General features: G+C 38.0%; 1 protein-coding gene across 18 annotated transcripts in view; it reads left to right on the forward strand.

Annotated features, from left to right (window-relative positions):
- The window catches only part of STK33 (serine/threonine kinase 33), a 199253-nt gene that overhangs the window by 147545 nt on the left and 38774 nt on the right, over window positions 1-12934 (forward strand). For all 18 annotated transcript variants that reach the window (XR_008703032.1, XM_055548715.1, XM_055548721.1 and 15 more), the window contains one exon: window positions 8628-8703. Coding sequence is in view for 17 of the 18 variants with exons in the window: in XM_055548715.1 (XP_055404690.1) it covers window positions 8628-8703 (76 nt within the window). In the remaining variant the exon portion in view is untranslated. The remainder of the gene's footprint in view (window positions 1-8627; window positions 8704-12934) is intronic.

Genomic DNA, 12934 nt, shown 5'->3' on the forward strand with positions numbered 1-12934 from the left:
ATTTTTTCTTGATCAGATTTATTAGTGGCAGGACTATTTATTGAGCTTTCAAAACTCCAGCTTAAGTCTAGTGGTATTTGATTTTCATTGATTTCTGCTTTTATTTTTCTTAATTCCTTCTTTCTACTTACTTTTGGTTTATTTTTAAACTTCCTAAGTTAAATGTTTATTTATTTTCAGTCTTCTTATTTTCTAATAAATGCATTTAAGGCTGTATATTTTCCTCTGAGTACTAATTTAACTGTTTCTTTTATTATACAGTGTTCTAATTGTTATTAATTTCTTAATAGTCTATGATTTTAGTCTTCTTCTTAAATCCAAAAATTACTTTGAAGTGCTTTTAGAATTTTCTGTGGGATGTGTTTGATACTTATATGATTGTGTTACTTTATCTAGCCTTTTGGTTTTCTATCTGATTTTCTTCATTTTACTAGGTAATTGTGAGTTAAAAGATTTCAACTTTAAGGAATTTTCTCTGTGGTTGAACACAAGGTTCATTTTTGCAAACATTACTTTGGATATTTTGAAAGCATGTACCCTCAGCCCTCTTTATCTGTGGGTTCTACACCTGCAGATTCAACTAACCAATGATCCAAAGTATTTGAGGAAAAAACTTCCAGAAAGGTCTAAAAAGCAAAACTTGAATTTATTACACAGTGGCAACTATTTACATAGCATTTATATTGTGTTAGGTATTATATGTTAATCTAGAGATGATTTAAAGTATATGGGACTATATGGGTAGGTTACATTCAAATATTAAGCCAATTTATATAAGGGACTTATGCATCCATGAATTTTGGTATCTGACAGCCTGGGGGCTAAAGGGTTAGGGGCTGAATCCTGAAACCAATCCACTACAGAAACCGAGGGACAACTATATACTCCTGGTTTGTCAAGCATAAAAGTGTGTGTATGTGTGTATTTATAAAACCAAACATGAGACTTTTGTGATTCATACTTTTTATTTTATTAATTTTATTGAAATATAGTTGATATGTATGGTCATTTAAATAATTTTAATTCTTCAAGCCCATTAGCAAAATTTATCTTTCCATTTGTTTGTGTTATCTTCAGTTTTTTCCTCCCAGTCTGTAGGTTATCTTTTCATTTTGTTTGCTGTACGGGAACTTTTAAGTTTGAGTAGATCTCATATGGGAGAAGGCGATGGCACCCCACTCCAGTACTCTTGCCTGGAAAATCCCATGGACAGAGGAGCCTGGTAGGCTGCAGTCCATGGGGTCGCGAAGAGTCAGTCGGACACGACTGAGTGACTTCCCTTTCACTTTTCACTTTCATGCCTTGGAGAAGGAAATGGCAACCCACTCCAGTGTTCTTGCCTGGAGAATCCCAGGGACGGGGGAGCCTGGTGGGCTGCCGTCTATGGGGTCGCACAGAGTTGGACATGACTGAAGTGACTTAGCAGCAGCAGATCTCATATGTTTATTTTTCCTTTTATTTCTATTGCCTTGGAAAATTGACCTAAGAACACATTGGTATGATTTATGTTAGAGAATGTTTTGCTTATGTTCTCTTCTAGGAATTTTATGGTGTTGTATCTTATATTTCAGACTTTAAGCCGTTTTGAGTTTATTTTTTTTTTTGTATGGTGTGAAGATGTGTTATAAATTCATTGATTTGCATGTGGCTGTCCAACTTTCCCAGCACCACTGTTGAAGAGATTGTCTTCTTTCTATTGTGTGTTCTTTCCCACTTTGTTGACAGTTAATTGACCATAGGTGTGTAGGTTTATTTCTGGGCTCTCTGTTCTGTTCCATTGATCCATATGTGGGATTGTTTTCTTAATTTTTTTCTGATAATTTGTTGTTAGTATATAGAATAAATATCTGCATATTCTATATCTTGCTATTTTACTGTATTCATTTATTCTAATAGTTCTCTGGTGGCATCTTTAGGATTTTCTGTATATAATATCATGTCATCTGCAAACAGTGACAGTTTTACTTCTTCCTTTCCAATTTGGATTCTTTTTACTTTTTCTTATCTAATTGCTATGGCTAGGACTTCCACTACTTTGTTGAATAAAAGTGAAAAGAGTAGATATCCTTATCTTGTTCCTGTTCTTAGAGGAAAAGAATTTTTACCATGTAGAAGGAACAGATAAATGCTTTTGGTTCTTTACCATTGAATATGATGTTCACTGTGGGTTTGTCATTAGGGCCTTTATTATGTTGAGGTGTGTTCCCTCTATACCAACTTTCTGGAGAGTTTTTGTCATAAATGGACGTCAAATTTTGTCAAAAGCTTTTTCTGCATCTATAGGGATGATTGCATTATTGTTACCCTTCATTTGTTAATGTAGTGTGTCATATTCATTGATTTAAAGATATTGAACCATCCTTGAGTTACTGGACTAAATTCTACTTAATCGTGGTGTGTGGTTCTTTTAGTTTGCTAAGATTTTTTTGAAGTGTTTTACATCTGTGTTCATCAGTGATATTGGCTTATAATTTTCTTTTTTTTTTTTTTTTTGTGGTATCTTTATCTAGTTTTGATAACAGGCTGATGCTAGCCTTGTAAAATGAGATTGGAAGTATTCCTTCCTCTTTAACTTTTTGGAATAGTTTGATAAGGATAGGTGTTAACTTTTCTTAAATTCTTTTTAGAATTTACCTGTGGAGCTATCTGGTATTGGACTTTTATTTTTTGGGAATTTTTAAGTTACTGATCCAGTTTTATCACTGGTAATTGATCTGTTTCTGTTTTTTCCTGATTCAGTCTTAGGAGATTGTGTATTTCAAGAAATTTATCTCTTCCCTCTAAATTGTCCATTTCATTGGTATATAATTGTTCATAGTAATCTCTTATGATCCTTTGTATTTCTGTGGTATTGGTTGTAATTTCTATTTCATTCTGATTTTGTGTCTTTTTTCTTAATGAGTCTTGCTAAAGGTTTATCAATTTTGCTTATCTTTTTAAAGAACTAGCTCTTAGCTCTAAATCTGTCTCTTTCAGTGATCTTTTCAATATCTTTTTAGTCTCTGTCTCTTTTATTTCTGATCTGATCTTTTTTTCTCTTTCCTTCTATTAATTTCAGGTTTTCTTTGTTCTTCTTTTTCTAGTTCCTTTAGATATAACGTTAGATTGTTTATTTGAAGTTTTTCTTGTTTCCTGAGGTAAGGCTTGTATCTCTATAAACTTCTCTATTAGAACTACTTTTGCTGTGTCCCATAAATTATAGATCATTGTGTTTCCATTTTTATTTCTCTTTAGGTATTTTTGAATACCTCTTTCATTTCTTCAGTGGCCCATTGGTTGTTTAGTAGTATGTTACTTAGACTTCATGTCTTTGTGCTTTTTCAGTTTCTTTTCTTTTCATTTTGCCCAATTCTTTGTGTCTAATTTCTACGTGTTAGGTATGTTGGTTATATCTTCTGATCTTGGAGAAATGGTGCCTTATATAGGCAATGTCCTGTGGGGACCACCAGGTGCTCCCCTCTGATCACTGGAGTTGTATGTTCTAGGGGTGTCCCCTATGTGGGCTGCATGCACCCTTTTTTGGTGGGGCTGACTACTGTGGACACATCAGTAGATGGGACTGGCCCCCAACCTGCTTGGCTTTGAGGCTGTGCCACATAGTGACTCTGGACTTGCTAGAAGGTGAGGTAGGCTTACTGCGGGGTTAACTGCATGGCCTGTGTAAGCCATACTTGCACCTGCTATTGGCCTGCTGGTGTACAAGGCTTGGTGCCTACATGGCTGCGTGGCAAAGGGGAGTGCTAGTTTGCTGGTGGGTGGGCCAGGTCTTGGCAGCTGTCTACTAGGGGGTGTAGGGCTGGTTTGTGCCTGCTGGTGGGTGGGGCAGGTCCTGGCACTAATAAGCTAGAGGGAGGAAACCAAAATGATGCTTACCAGCACCAGTGTCCATGTGATAGAATGAACTCCCCACAATGGCTGCTGCCAGTCCCCTGGGGGAGTCCTAGCTGCTTCCTCCCTTCCTGGGAGGTTTTCCAAGATCAGCAACTGGGTCTGACCTGTTTTTCAAACTATTGCCTCTGAGCTGGGTTTCAGAGTGCGAGATATTGTGTGCACCCTTGAAGAGCAAAGTCTGTTGTTTCCTCTAGCACTCCAGCTCTCCTGGATATAAGCCTTGCTGGTTGTCAAAGCCAGATGTTCTGGGGGCTTATATTCCTGGTGCAGACCCCCTAGACTGGGAAGCCTGATGTGGGGCTAAGAGTCCTCACTCCGTGTGGAGGAATTCTGAGATTGTGACATTCCTCCTGTTAGTGTTTCACTGACCTGGAAATGTAGGTTCTAACTGTAGGATGTCTCCTCCCCTCCTTCCCATATTCTTGTACTTCCTACTTTATGTCTTAATTGTGGAAAATTCTTTTCTGCTAGTTTTCAGGTCATCCCTATAGATAGTTGCTCTGTAAGTAGTAATTTTGGTGTGTTCGTGGGAGGTAATGAGCTCATAGTCTTCAGTTCTGTCATCTCAGCCACCAGTCCATATTATTAATTTTGCTTGCTTCCTCTGTTGATTTCTAAGAGAGTTATTAAAGTCACTCACTGATGTAGGGCTTTAGTAGATTTTTTTTTTGTACTTTGAGTAGGTTTCTTAAAAATATTCTTTATGGCAACATAATTTGTATATAATAAAATATACAGATTTTAAGTGTAAAGTTTAATGAGTTTTGACAAATATATATACTTGTACAATTACCACCCCAGTGAAGATATAGAATATTTCCATCACCCCAGAAATTTCCTTTGTGTCCCTCTCAGTCAATCCCCCACCCAAACCTTAGCAACCACTGAGGATTTCCATTGCCTTAGATTAGTTTTGCTTGTCTAGAATTTATACAAATTGAATCATAAGTATATATTCTTTTGTGTCTGTCTTCTTCTGTTCCATGTAATGGTTTTGAGACTTAGCCATGTTGTTATATCAGTAGTTTATTCATTTTTATTCCTGAGGAGTATGCCTGGTTCATTGTTTGTCTATTTGATGCATAAAGTTTCTAAGTAGTTTTATCTTATTTGGGAAGAGGCTACTTTAGATTCTGTTCATATCCTCCTGTTGGCAAAAGACATCTGGTCTGTAGTTACATGGGGAAAATATATCCAAGCGTCCTGAGTTTTATGCCTGCTTATTAGTTGTCTACACTGATAACAAGTGAGAGAACAAGAGAGAAGACAGATGGTTTGTGGGGCTTTGCCGACTTCCTAAGTGGCTCTTTGGCACAGTTGCTCTGGCCTCTGCCTCCCTGTGAGAGCCGTGATGACAGAGCACGTAGAAATGCCCCTGGTAATTAAGATGACTCTGGAACAGTGAAGGCTCTGAATTCCAGGCCCCCTGAGTGGTGGACCTACGTGGAAATCTGTCAGGGGATCAGATCATGGAATCAGCCCTTGTCATAGACACATGGCCGTAGAGCAACTTGAATGTTTATGATTCAGTATTTTAAAAGTTTAAGGAGGGTTAAAGAATACAAGTAGTTGCTTAAAGGAAAATGTTAATTAGTTAATTTTAAGTGATTTGAAGACAAATTACTTAGTTTGTTAATTACCTATAGTTGAGTCTTTTCTCATTCTTTCTTCTGTTTACCTTTCAGCTCCTTTTTTTGTTGTTGTTGCTTTTTAGTTCCTTTAAAATAGTCAGAGGAAATGAAATTTCATTTGCTTTTACTGGTTACAGACACACTGTGTGTGTGTGTGTGTTGGGACGGGTGATTGAAACTGTTTTCTAAAGTGAAAACACCTTTTACATGGGAGATGCTCTGTAACTGTGTTACTTTAGGTGAGTTACTTAATATGTGTATCTGGACCTTAATTTCCTCACTGGCAAAATGAGTCAAATGCCTGTATACCCATCTCACATGATTCTTAACATAATTTATACGAATAGCATCATTCATGCAAAAGTACTTTGTAAATTTTAAATTTCTATTCAAATACACACAGTTGACCCTTAAACAATGTGGGAGTGAAGCTACATATTAACTTACTGTTGGCCCTCCGGGATGCTCCCTAACTGTAGAGGTGTAATAGACATATTCCTGGAATAACAAGCATATTCAACTTTTTAAAAACCCAGCCATTATTTAAAAATCTAATCATTAAAAGACCATCATGACCCAGATAATCACGATGCTGTAATCACTCACCTAGAGCCAGACATCCTGGAATGTGAAGTCAAGTGGGCCTTAGGAAGCATCACTATGAACAAAGCTAGTGGAGGTGATGGAATTCCAGTTGAGCTATTTCAAATCCTGAAAGATGGTGCTGTGAAAGTGCTGCACTCAATATGCCAGCAAATTTGGAAAACTCAGCAGTGGCCACAGGACTGGAAAAGGTCAGTTTTCATTCCAATCCCAAAGAAAGGCAATGCCAAAGAATGCTCAAGCTACTGCACAATTGCACTCATCTCACATACTAGTAAAGTAATGCTCAAAATTCTCCAAGCCAGGCTTCAGCAATACGTGAACCATGAACTTCCTGATGTTCAAGCTGGTTTTAGAAAATGCAGAGGAACCAGAAATCAAATTGCCAACATCTGCTGAGTCATGGAAAAAGCAAGAGAGTTCCAGAAAAACATCTATTTCTGCTTTATTGACTATGCCAAAGCCTTTGACTGTGTGGATCACAATAAACTGTGGAAAATTCTGAAAGAGATGGGAATACTAGACCACCTGACCTGCCTCTTGAGAAACCTATATGCAGATCAGGAAGCAACAGTTAGAACTGGACATGGAACAACAGACTGGTTCCAAATAGGAAAAGGAGGACGTCAAGGCTGTATATTGTCACCCTGCTTATTTAACTTCATGAGAAACGCTGGGCTGGAAGAAACACAAGCTGGAATCAAGATTTCTGGGAGAAATATCAATAACCCCAGATATGCAGATGACACCAGCCTTATGGCAAAAAGTGAAGAACTAAAGAGCCTCTTGATGAAAGTGAAAGAGGAGAGTGAAAAAGTTGGCTTAAAGCTCAACATTCAGAAAACTAAGATCATGGCATCCGGTCCCATCACTTCATGGCAAATAGATGGGGAAACAGTGGACACAGTGGCTGACTTTATTTTTGGGGGCTCCAAAATCACTGCAGATGGTGACTGCAGCCATGAAATGAAAAGACGCTTACTCCTTGGAAGGAAAATTATGACCAACCTAGACAGCATATTAAAAAAAAGCAGAGACATTACTTTGCCAACAAAGGTCCGTCTAGTCAAGGCTATGGTTTTTCGAGTAGTCATGTATGGATGTGAGAGTTGGACTATAAAGAAAGCTAAGCACCGAAGAATTGATGCTTTTGAACTGTGGTGTTGGGGAAGACTCTTGAGAGTCCCTTGGACTGCAAGAAGATCCAACAAATCCATCCTAAAGGAAATCAGTCCTGGGTGTTCATTGGAAGGACCGATGTTGAAGCTGAAACTCCAATACTTTGGCCATCTCATGCGAAGAGTTGACTCATTTGAAAAGACCCTGATGCTGGGAAAGATTGAGGGCAGGAGGAGAAGGGGACTACAGAGGATAAGATGGTTGGATGACATCACCAACTAAATGGACATGGGTTTGGTAGACTCCAGGAGTTGGTAATGGACAGGGAGGCCTGGCGTGCTGCGCTTCATGGGGTCACAAAGAGTCAGACATGACTGAGCGACTGAACTGAACTGAATCATTAAAAGATGTGCTACCTCAAAAAAAAAATAAAGTTCTACTTTGCGAAGATTGTTTAAAGGGACCCTATCATCTCAATAGATGCAGAAAAAGTGTTTGACAACGTGCAACATCCTTTCATAGGGCTTCCCAGGTGGTTTAGAAATAAAGAAACCACCTGTAATACAGGAGACTTGAGTTCGATCCCTGAGTCAGGAAAATCCCCTGGAGGAGGAAATGGCAACCCACTCCAGTATTCTGCCTGGGAAATCCCATGGTCAGAGAAGCCTTGTGGGCTACAGTCCATGGGGTCACAAAAGAGACAGACATCACTGAGCAACTGAACAACAGTAACAACAATCATGGGCATGTTGTAAGTAAGAAGCACAGAGTTGAGGAGTCAGAAATACCTGGACCCTAGGCCTCCCCTGTGACCAATTGGCTCTTTGATTGAGTTATATTATAGGCGCGCTCTCTTTGTCTTAGTTTTCTCATTTAGAAAATGTGGAAGATAACTCATACTGTCATAGGAGTGCTATGAAGTTACTATCACTACTGTTATTTTGCTGAAGTGATTTATAGCCATTTATCTTAGTTTCTCTGTAAATCCAGATTTCCACATTTTGGGCTTGCTTTAAATTGTATCTACTTAAGGCATGTTTTCAAAGCTATTTTTGGCAAAGACTAAGATATTGTTGCCTTCTACTATAACTCCATGATCTTTGCAAGATCATTTCTTAACAATTTGAAAGAGATGAAAAGTTGTACATGTAGCTGTGCAGTGTGTGCCATCATTCCATTAGAAGCTAAGTGACAGGAGGGAGGCTCAGCGACATCAGTTGTTAAGGCCTGTACATTATTCATTCAACATCTGCTGTTGGTTCTCTTTTTCCCTATGGGGGGATAAATTACATCACATCAGCACATTTTTCACGCTTTGTGTTTAAGCATTTAAACGTCATTTATTGTATTATTAATATTATTTTATTTCTGCTTCTTTGGCAGCCCCTGAAGTTATCAATGCCCACGACTATAGCCAGCAGTGTGACATTTGGAGCATAGGTGTCATAATGTACATTTTGTAAGTAGCCTGCTAAATGTACAATTTAAAATGAATGGATGTCCCCTAACAATGGAATTACATAGATTTTAATTTACAGCGAAACAGTATAATGTCAAGAAAGCAACTGAAGAAACAACTGGGAAGTTATTCTAAAAGCTGTCTTATCCGTTGTCAGGTCCATCTATTAGGTATTTTTTTAATACAATCAACTTGTAAGTTTCAACTTTGCTTTTCATTGATCTATAAATGCTGCAATGCACTGAGCAAAGTGAAAAACTTGCCTCAACACCTCTCTGATCCTTTGCCACAAACCAAAAGCTTGTTCATCTTTTCTTGAGATTCACTTATAGAGTATCAGGTAGATTAACATATAGAGCATCAGGTAGAGGGAAGGTCCTGGACTTGGCACTAGGGCTCCCCTGTGGACAGGGCATGTTCAAGCAGCAGGCAGTAACCAGATAGAGGTTCAGTCCAGGGTCCAGGGAGTATTCTGTGGTTCCTAATTCTCTTCCTGCTACTGAAAATATTGGTCTTTCTTGTTCTCTCTTTTGTCTCTCTCCCAAGATTCAGTCAGACCCCATGGCCTGTATTTTTCCTTTGAGGAGTCCTCACATATTATTCAATTTCTCTTCACTTGTATAATTTCTCCTTATGATCCCTTTCTGGAAGATTATAGTGTCTTTTTGTCTGTTCTCCTTCTTGTGGTTCATCCTTCACACAGTTGTCAGGGTTGTCTTTCTAAATCACAAATCTGATTATACTGCTTTCCTGACTAACAGCCTCTGTTGATTCTCCCTTGCTATAGAAAACTGTCAGCGCATCCCCACATGGCATGATGCAAAGCTTTCACAGCCTGGCTCCAGCATGCCTTTCCAACCTTGGTCTGCATGTGTGTTCCCATGTACTTACCCTCTTCTGGTGTCCACTCGAGGCTGCTCCTTATGACTCAGGTGCCCTGCATTTCATGCCTCTGGGTCTTTGCTCATGTAATTCATTCTGCCTCAGTGTTCATTTTTCTTCTGTACTAACCTCTTTCCTGGGTGTGTCCGCTCATACATTAGCAACTTCTATTTCCCCTAGTCCTACTCTGCCCCAGCAGAGTTAGTATGTTTATTATGTATATACTTTCCCTTACTCCATGAGATTTAAGGCAACATATTAATACAAAGATGCATGCAAAACAGTAACACTGAAAGAAAAACAAGACAATAATATTTAATCAGGCAAGTTTGCACATGTATAAGTTTGATAGAATTAATTTTTCACTTTTCTGTGTTCTCATTATACTTCTAAAAGCTATATTATAATGTAATGCAATTATTGTATTATATGTATTATCTCTGTTTTTCTTGCTCTAAATTCCATGAAGGACAGAGATCTGATTCATCTTTGCACTCCTAGTATCTGGCACCATAGTAGACATGTAGTCAGTGCTCAATATATGTTTTTTATATTGAATTAAAGTGAATTGTCTGAGAGTGTTCTGAAAAGTTTGTGGTCATTGTTCTGCTTCTTGGTGAGTATGAACATTTTTATGTTGATGCAACATTAGTTTTATGGTCACATTGAAGATTTCACTGTGCACTACCTCTTCCAGATCGTTTCTAAATATTGACATCACAGTAGTTACATTTTCACAGTCCTGTGAAATGAAATACACAGGCAGTAGAAATTGGATGTTGTGATTGTAGCTGTAACTCAGATACTCAACACATCACTGCTTAGACTGCATAAAGTATAAATGTATTCACAAAATTTTTGATCATTGTTTTGTGCTGCTTAGGATTATATTAAAACTCTGAGCCTTAGTTTTAAGTTAAAATATAGCTATTTAAAATTAGTATTTTATTCTCTCATGACTTCTAGACAACACAAGTCAAATATAACATATATATGTAATCTATTATTATACCAATCGTGGTGTTTGCTGCCTTCTTGATTTGAACTTGGTGTATTACATGTCTTAAATTTTTTCCTCCTACTTAAAGATGTAATTTTAATTTTTCTGCTTCTGAGCATGACTTCATATCATAATAAAGACATCTTTTTTTCCTTTACAGTAGATTCTTACTTCAGAGAAGGCAGTGGCACCCCACACCAGTACTCTTGTCTGGAAAATCCCATGGAGGGAGGAGCCTGGTGGGCTGCAGTCCATGGGGTCGCTAAGAGTTGGACACGACTGAGCGACTTCACTTTCCCTTTTCACTTTCATGCATTGGAGAAGGAAATGGCAACCCACTCCAGTGTTCTTGCCTTGAGAATCCCAGGGACGGCAGAGCCTGGTGGGCTGCCGTTTATGGGGTCGCACAGAGTCAGACACGAATGAAGCAACTTAGCAGCAGCAGCAGCAGCAGCAGCAGCAGACTCTTACTTAATCTGTGCCTGTTCATTCATCTACCTGAGCCCAATGGTCTTATAGATCATTTCCTTCACCAAGGGCACAAACATATTACCTTCTCTGGGGGCGGGGAGGGGTTTCTTGTTTATCAGTTACCCCTGATTCATTGCTGCTTAATTGGACAATGATAGCATACCTTCTCAAGGTGAAATTAATATAAATGCTCTTTATGGGCACCATCTTTTGCTGTTTTGATTCCTGTGAAACAGAAAATAATCGGAAGGCCTTAAGAGGCATTTTTCATGTCTTGGATTCTCTTTTCTGGATGTGCAGAAAATTGCTGTCATAAAATTTCATGTGCTGCTGATTGACCAACCATTAGATACATTTTGTGTAAGTAAAATTGTAAAGGACAGAAAAAAGTGAAATTTTTAAAACATAGCCCTTGAGCTATAGTTGCATGTTAGGCAGTGTAGGAGCAGCTAAGAAATCGGTGAATGTACATACCACTGGTTGTTAACAGACTCAATGAGCTGGGCTTTTGTTGGCCTGTACTTGTTATAATAGATAGTAATTGCCCATAAGACCATTTTTCTGACTTTTTTTGAATGGCATTTAAAAACTAAATAATAGTAAAGCAAATTGAATCACAGAGAAAAGGGTTAGAATGAGCTGGAGAAAGAGAAAGTATTAAAATGAGAGTTTGTGGAACAATTTAATATTTATCTCTTAACAAGAACCTATTGGTAAATGAAAAGCTGTGTTGTCCAGCCTAGTTTGATAAGCTACATGAAAATGACTCATCCTCCACACCAGAAAAATCATTATTATCATAATCATTATCATGTAGAATATTTATCAAATTTAGACTTATTTGACTTCCCTGATGGCTCAGAAGGTAAAACCTCTGTCTACAATGCGAGAGACCTGGGTTCGATCCCTGGGTTGGGAAGATTCCCTGGAGAAGGAAATGGCAACCCACTCCAGTACTCTTGCCTTGAAAATCCCGTGGATGGAGGAGCTTGGTTCAGGCTACTGTCCATGGGGTTGCAAAGAGTCGGGCATGACTGAGCGACTTCACTCTCAGACTTATTTGAAAAATATTAATGGGAAAGATTTTTAAAGAAACTTAAGAAAAATGTAACTTTATTTTTTTTTTTTTGTATTTATTTATTTATTTATTTATTTTTGCCTTTTTTTTTTGTTTGTTTGTTTTTTTTTTTATTTTATTTTATTTTAAATTTTATTTTATTTTTAAACTTAACATAACTGTATTAGATTTGCCAAATATCAAAATGAATCCGCCACAGGTATACATGTGTTCCCCATCCTGAACCCTCCTCCCTCCTCCTCCCCAAAATGTAACTTTAAAAAATCAGTAAAAATCTGTTAAGAGACCTAGAAATCATTATACTTATGTACATAACAGACCAGAATTTGGAAAGTGTAATGGAATTATACCATTTTATTCTTTCAGTAATAAAGTGGAAAAATATAATCCTGAGAGCTAAAGAATAGACATAGAGAGTTAGAATTGCCTCTGTGATGAGTCCAGGTCCAACTTCTGTCTGGTTGTCACTGGGAGAATCTGGTTGTTGTCTACAGGATGTCCCTCAGATGTTGGGATTGACAATAAAGATGATGGCTGACATTTGCAACTTTTAAGCACATAGTTTTGGACTGGATCACCTATTGACGCATAGGCTTGCCATGCTCTTTGTAAAGTATAGCATGTGACTGTGAAGTTGCTCAGTTGTGTCTGACTCTTTGCGATCCCATGGACTATAGCCTACCAGGCTCCTCCATCCATGGTATTTTCCAGGCAAGAATACTGGAGTGGGTTGCCATTTCCTTCTCCAAAAGTATAGCATAGTACTTCCTTTAAAAGGTTCTAAAGACTCATAGTCCTGT

This window comes from Bubalus kerabau, chromosome 15 (genome assembly GCF_029407905.1).
Source record: "Bubalus kerabau isolate K-KA32 ecotype Philippines breed swamp buffalo chromosome 15, PCC_UOA_SB_1v2, whole genome shotgun sequence".
NCBI lineage: Eukaryota > Metazoa > Chordata > Mammalia > Artiodactyla > Bovidae > Bubalus > Bubalus kerabau.